The sequence below is a fragment of the Fonticula alba genome (genome assembly GCF_000388065.1).
Source record: "Fonticula alba strain ATCC 38817 unplaced genomic scaffold supercont2.3, whole genome shotgun sequence".
Lineage (NCBI taxonomy): Eukaryota > Rotosphaerida > Fonticulaceae > Fonticula > Fonticula alba.
In genome coordinates, this window is record NW_009242973.1 from 1928301 (window position 1) to 1935285 (window position 6985).

General features: G+C 66.6%; 2 protein-coding genes across 2 annotated transcripts in view; one reads left to right on the forward strand and one right to left on the reverse strand.

The window, feature by feature from the left end:
• Positions 1-244: 244 nt before the first annotated feature.
• On the forward strand, positions 245-3058 carry H696_02196 (hypothetical protein). The gene is made up of 5 exons (XM_009496094.1): positions 245-341; positions 552-642; positions 756-1108; positions 1341-1466; positions 1590-3058. The coding sequence occupies exons 2-5, from the start codon at positions 582-584 to the stop codon at positions 3018-3020; spliced, it is 1971 nt and encodes a 656-aa protein (XP_009494369.1). The 5' UTR covers positions 245-341; positions 552-581; the 3' UTR covers positions 3021-3058.
• A 727-nt stretch (positions 3059-3785) lies between these two features.
• The window catches only part of H696_02197 (hypothetical protein), a gene marked incomplete at both ends in the record, with an annotated part of 8465 nt that continues 5265 nt past the window's right edge, over positions 3786-6985 (reverse strand). The window contains one exon of the mRNA XM_009496095.1: positions 3786-6941. Within this exon, the coding sequence (XP_009494370.1) occupies positions 3786-6941 (3156 nt within the window). The remainder of the gene's footprint in view (positions 6942-6985) is intronic.

A 6985-nucleotide genomic window follows, 5' to 3' on the forward strand; every position in this document is an offset into this window, starting at 1 on the left:
GGGGGCGTGGGGGGCGGCGGAGGCCGTCCGCGCGGGTCCAGGCGGTCTGCCCTGCCCACGTCAGGGGTGTCGTCCCCCGTGGCCGGACCCCCGGGCTGCGGGCCCTTCCTCGGCCCACCTCGCCGACGCTCGCTCTGCGCCCGTGCCTGTCCCTCCCGTCCGCCCCCCTCCGTGAGGAGAGGGCCGGGGTGCGCGAAGATTTCGGCCCCCCCCCTGTGGTGGGATCGCCCCAACCCGCCCGCCTCATCGATGCCTCCCTCCTCCCTCGAGCCCTCCCTTTCTTTACTCGCGTCCCTTTCGCTCCACTCGCTCGTTGCGCATCCCCCTCCCGCCAACCCGCTGTATGTTCCTCCCTTTTCCTCCCTCTCCCTCCCGCTCCCTCTTTCTCCCCCCACCCGCCCGTCCACGTTTGACACACCGTCGCCTTGCGTTTGCTCCCGGTTCCGCGCCCTCCCGCCCGCTCACGTTTGTCCTCCTCCCCCCCCCCCCCCTCGCACCATGTCCTTTCGCCCCTCTTCTTGCCCTCCCTCTCTCTGCTCCCTTTTGTGCAGGGTTGTGCTTCGCCCTCCTCCCCCTTCACCATGTCTGCCGACACCCTAGCCCTCTCTGAGCTTCAGCTCCACTCCATCAACCTTGATGAGAGTACGTCATCCTCGTCCCCTCGCTGCTGGGGGGCTCCTCCATCGCTCGCCTGGCTGGCCGCCCGCCTTCCGCCCGCTTCTCACCCCTCCCTCCCTCCCTCCCCTCTGCCACAGAGTTCCAGAATGTTGTTGTCATCTACAACACCCCGGTCGTGACCCAGGAGAAGTATGACCGCCTGATGCAGATCATCACCCTGAAGGTCCTCAGCAACATCGACTACATCAAGGGCACCCTGGAGATGCCCAAGACCTATGTCGATGGCAGCACCGAGGAGTTCACCACCAAGGGCTTCTGCTTCGTGGCCTTCGACAACGCCGACAAGGCGGCCGACGCCGTGAAGAAGCTCGATGGCACCGCCTTCTCGGCCACCATCACCTTCTCGGCCATCCTCATGAGCGACGTGCCCAAGTACGCCAACCTGCCGGACGAGTTTGTTCCGCCCGAGATCTACCCCCTGATCCCGAACGTGCGTCCGTTGCTGGCATCGCTGCCACCATGTATTTTTCTTTGTCTCTCTCTCTCTCTCTCCCCCCCCCTCCCCCCTCTGCCTGCCAGGGAGCGAGCTGCCATCCTTCTGTTTCCCCTTTTGTTGTTTCCCCCTTCCTCCCTTGGCTTACCTCTTCCTTCCGCCACTGTCCCCTTGTCGCTTGCTCCCCTCCTCTCGCCCCGGTCTCTGCCATGTGTGTGCCCGCCCGCAGGAGGAGAAGCGCAGCTGGCTGCTCGACTCCCGCCACCGCGACCAGTACGCCGTGCACTTCGACGAGATCAACTCCATCCGCGTCTGCTGGGCCGGCGAGGAGCCGGAGCAGTGCGCCTTCCGTAACGTACGTCCCGTGCCTGCGCCCCGCCCCGCCCCGCACCCCCCCCCTGCTCTCGGCCCCACCTCCGTCCCCATCGACTGACCCTGTCCCCCTCCCCCTCCTCCGGCCCCTCTTTCCTCGCCATAGAACTGGGTCGACAGTGAGTTCAAGTGGTCCTCCAAGGGTACCTACCTTGGCACCGGTCACTCTCAGGGTGTGGCCCTGTGGTGTGGCAGCAACTGGACTCGTTTCCGCTACGCCCACCCGAAGATTTATGGCTTCGAGTTCTCGCCCAACGACAACTACCTGGTCACCTATTCCTTCGAGTCGATCATCATCTGGGAGTGCTCCACCGGCGAGGCCCTGCGCACCTTCACCCCCTCGGCCACCGGGTCGACCAATGTCCTGCGCTTCTCGCACGATGACCGCTACGTTGCCCGGGCCACCAGCGCCGGCCTGCAGATCTACGAGATCGCCAACAACGAGATCACCCTCCTCAACAAGAAGATCTACACGGTCGACCGCCTGGCCGACTTTGCCTGGTCGCCCACCGATAACATGCTGGCCTACTGGGTGCCGGAGTCCGGCAACAGCCCGGCCTGCGTGAGCCTGCTGAATGTCCCCCGGCTGACTGTGGCCCGTACCAAGAGCCTGTTCAATGTGTCGCACTGTGTGCTGGTTTGGCACCCGGATGGTGACTTCCTGGCCGTGCGCATCGACCGTTCCGGCAAGGTTGCCCTCAAGATCGCCGCCAACATCGAGGTCTTCTTCATTCGCGAGCGTCAGATCCCGGTCGAGTCGCTGGAGATCCCGGACAATGTGGTCAACTTCGCCTGGGAGCCCAAGGGGTCGCGCTTTGTCCTGGTCCGCGGTGTGGCCACCTACACCATCGACATTTACAATGTCGATGCCAAGGCTCGGACCTCCATTCAGAAGCTCAAGTCCCTGGAGCGCAAGTCCCACCGGTCCATCTCCTGGTCCCCGCGCGGGCAGTTTGTGGTGTTCGGCTCGCTGCGCATCATGCCGACCGAGAGTGCCCCGGGCACTTTCGAGATTTGGAACACCCACGATCTGGAGCTGGTGCACAACTCCTCCCACGACCAGGCCTCGCACCTTCTGTGGGACCCCAGCGGCCGGTACTTCGCTTCGGTGGTGTCCATCCGCGATGGCAGCAACTCCGAGAACGGCTTCCGCATCTATGACTTCAAGGGCAAGATCCTGCACTCCGAGAAGCACTCCATGGTTCACCGGTTTGCTTGGCGCCCGCGCCCGGCCAGCCTGCTGAACGAGGAGCAGCGCGCCGGTGTCATGAAGAACATGCGCAAGTTCGCCCAGGAGTTCCGCCGCCAGGACGAGGCCCGCGGCTCGCGCGCCAAGACCGAGCTCCTCACCCGCCGCTACAACAGCCTGGTCGAGTGGAACCGCTTCCGCGAGGCGGCCATCGCCCGCAGCGAGGAGGACCACGACCGCCGTGTTGCCCTGCTCGGCTTCGACCCGAGCCAGGTCCAGGAGGCCCCGGTCACCGTCCAGATGGAGTTCATCATCGAGGAGCGCACCACCGTTCTGCCGAAGAACTAAGAGGACTCCGTTTGCGTGCGCATATACTACATATCCATATATGTGTGTGTGTGTGTGCGCGCGCGCGTGCGAGAGGGCGCGATTTCACGGTGCGCCGCCGGTGGCAGAGAGGCGGCCCCAGTACGGTGGGGTTTCCCCTTCCTTGTCTCTTTCCCGCCGTGTTCCGAGGCAATTCCTTCGGCCTGACGCGAGAGGGCGCGAGAAGAGTGGTCCAGGGTCGCCGGGCGCGCGCTTTCCTCCCGGCCTGTGCTGTGTCTCCCTCTTTGTGCCTCCATGTCCTTCTGTCTCTCCTCGCCCTCCCCTGCCCCACCTCCAAGGCGCCGTGTTTTCTTTGCCAAAAAAAATACACCCACAAACGCAAAGCACCCCTTCTCTTCCCTTTCTTTTGTGTTTTTCCGCGCTGGCGTTCCCCCCCCCCCCCCCCTGCATCCTTGGCCCTGCCTTTCCCCCGCACCCGGGCCTGTGTAACCTCCCCTCTGCCCGGGGAGGGGGTGCGGCGCTCGTGAGCATGTGGGAGTCAAGGTAGTGTATTGTATGTTGCATTCGTATGTGTATGTGTGAGAGGGAGAGGGAGAGAGAAAGGGAGGGTGAGAGGTGGGAGTGTGGGGGGAACGGGCTGGCAGAAGCGAGCCCGGCCGGGCCGGACACGCCGACACACGTGCGTGCACACATGCAAAGGACAAAAAAGAAGGAGAAAGGGCACGCGCGGGCGCGGAAAGGCCGGGCCCCGTTGCAGGGGCGGCGACGGCGCCGTGAGGCCTCCTCTCAGCGCTTCCGGGGGGATCGCTTGGCGCGGGGGCCGCCGGGATGCCTCTTGCCGCGGCCGGCACCCCCCCGGGGGGAGCTGCTGCCACTGTTACTACCGCTGCCACTCCCAGGCGAGGCGAGGGGGGAGCCAGAATTTGAAGGGGGGCTCGCGGGCGTGGGCGCTGGAGCGGCCACCTGCTGCTGCTGCTGCTGCTGCATGAGCTGGCTGATGGGCTGGCTCAGGACCACGGTGGAGGTGCAGCCCGGGCCGCCGGCCTCCGGAGACAGGTCATCGCCACTGTCGCCGTCACTCGGACTGGCGGCGTCGCTGCTGTTGTCATTGTCAGCCACAGGGGGGGCCCCGGCGGCGCCCAGGCCCAGCGGGCTGCGCCGGGCCGGAGGCGACTCCAGGTCGATGCGGAGCTGGCTAATGGGCTTGGTCAGGACCACGGTGGAGGCGAAGCCCGGGGCGCCGGCGCCGCTGGGCAGACCATCCTCGCTGTCACTGCCACTGGGAGTGGGGAGGTTGTCACTGCCGCTGTCGGCGCCGGGCGAAGTTCCGGCGGGGCCCAGGCTAAGCGGGCTGCGCCGGGTCGTCGGCGTCCGCGACTCGGCGCGCAGCAATTGCGACAGGGGCTTGGTCAGGACCACGGTCGAGTCAAAGCCAGCCGGCCGGCCGGCCGCACCCGTATCCATCGACGCGGCGCCCTCATCATCGCTGGAGCTGAAGGGATTGTCCTCGGCGTCATCTTCCTCATCGGCGGTCGAGCCGTCCGACGGCAGGGGCCGGGGCCGGGGCCCGGGCCCGCCACCCGGCGGCCGGATCGGCGAGTGCGTCATCACCACGGTCGACATCCGGGCCACCAGGAAATCATCGTCACTCTGATCGCTGGCATCCGAGTCGGTGTGCACCAATGACGAGGCATCCGTGATGGAGGGCATCACCGGGGCGGCGGCCAGGCGCCCGGCAGGGGATGAGGGCCCTCCTCCAGAGGGCGCCAGGCCAGGGAAGCGTGGCCGGTTGAAGTTGACCGTCGAGCCGAAGATGGCCGCCGTATTCCGGGTTTGCTGGCCGTCACTCTCGAAGCTGTTGGAGTTGCTGCTGCTCCTGCTGCTGCTGCTGCTGTTGGTGTGATTGTTGCTGCCGCTGGCAAGGGGGGCACCCATGAAGGCGGGACTGCTGGCGCCGGCGCCGGCAGCGACGCCACCACTTCCAGCGAGCATGTCCTTCAGCGGTGGGCGGTTGAAAACGATGGTGGCGCCGAAGTTGGCACGCCCGGCTGGCCCGCTGGCGGTTCCGCCCTCATCGTCGCCGCTGTCGGAGAAGGCATCCCCATCGGAGGACCCGAAGGACGATGAGTGGCCGGCGTCTCGATCGAAGGCCGAGTTGCCGACATCATGCGGGTCTTCCTCCCCGCCCTCGGGCCCGAGCCCGGGATGGGTGTCATCCTCGCTATCCTCGCCCGGCTGCGGGGGGTTCAAAATGTCCAAGGCCATGCGCTTAACCAGCACCGACTTGTCATGCTGCGCCAGATGCTGAATGATGCTGAGCATCTCCGCATCGCGCTGGATGAAGCCATGCACCCCGGCCGTGGGGGCCAGCTCGCCGCGGGCCACCAACGGCAAGGTGGCCGATGCCAGCGAGGTCAAGATCTTCATGACCGACACGCGGACCTGGGCCTTGGGGACGAATGTCCGGCCCGGCTGGAAGGCCTTGCGCGCCAGGCCCCGCAGGAAGGCCGGCGAGAGGGCCAATGACCGGCGGACACCGGCCGCCAACATGACCACACGCTCGAAGCGGTCCAACAACCGCTCCAGCAGGGAATTCGCCGTGACCCGGGTACACATGATGGCCACCAGGCAGGCAATGTGCTCTTCCTCCGAGAGGACCAGCTCCACGCGCTCGGTGTCCTCGGACAGCCAATCGGAAATGGCCTCCAGGGCGGCCATCTGCGTGTAGTCCAGATCCCGGTGGACCTGGGCCACGGCAGTTTGGCCGCGAGCCGCGCCCACCGCCGCCCCGGCGCTGGTGCTGCCGGCCGCCAGCTCCAGCAGCACCGCCAGGGCATCCTCCTTCCAGAGCATGTCCCGAGTGGCGGCCCCGGCCAGCGGCAAGACCACCAACACCGCCAGGGCCAAGTTCCGGATGGCCGACGCCCGGGCCAGTCGGGCCTGCAGACAACTCGTCAGGTGGGGAATGATGCCGGCCTCCGCGGCGGCAGCCTGCCGTGCGCGCGACAGACGGCACAGTCCAAAGAGGGCGGCCATGGCCTGGTGGCGAATCTCCGACACGTAATTCGAGGGGCCCCGCTGGGAAACCACGGCCTCATACTCGGTGGGGTAGAGGTCCAGCACCCGGACCAGGGTGGCAATGGCCCCGGCGCGTTCGAGGGCATCCTGGACATTGATGTCGGCCAGGGTGCGGACCATCTTCACGCACTTGAGCAGCGCCGCACAGACGGCTGCATAGTGGGCATTGGTGCCGGTGGCGGCGGCCGCCCCGGTGCCATGGCCATCGGTCGCCAGAGGACCGAGCCCGGCATTCCCCGGCGATCCGGGCTCCTGTGCCTGAATATAATCGCAATGAGCATTCAGCTCCCCAAGCAGCACCAGCAGGACCGGCGCATTGCCGGCGCGCTTGGCCTGCTCCAGCAGCTGGCGCAGCCCGGCCGAGTCCAGGGTGGTCAGGGCCGCGGTGTTGCTCTGGAAGGCCGAGGCCGAGGAAACCGTCGAGGCGATCATGGCATCGCGCAGCTGAATCAGCGTCGTCAGCAGGTCCAGCACCAGCTCATAGTACTGGGGCAGGCGAGTGGCCACGGCGGCCAGAAGGTCGGCATCCGGCTGCTCATCGTCCAGCGTCACCCCGGCATCCAGGAGCAACTGCCGCTCGCTGGCCGCCGCATTTTCCTGGCGCATGGCCGGCAGCAGGGCCACCAGCGACTGGATGAGCCCCTGGCTGCCGAACACTCGGCTGAGCTGGTTCTTGTTGATGGACATGGTGCCATCCTGCGGCCGGGGAGCCGACACACCATGGCTACCGGTGTGGTCCATCATGTACTTGATGCAGTCCAGCACCAGGAGGACGCGCTCGCGCGCCAGCAGCGCGCTCGGAGCCCCATACTTGGGCCAGTCGAGCATCTGCACAAGAGCCGCGGTACCGCGGCAAGAGATGAACTACGCCACCGTGTGTGAGCCGACAGGGCGGGGGGAGGGGGGGG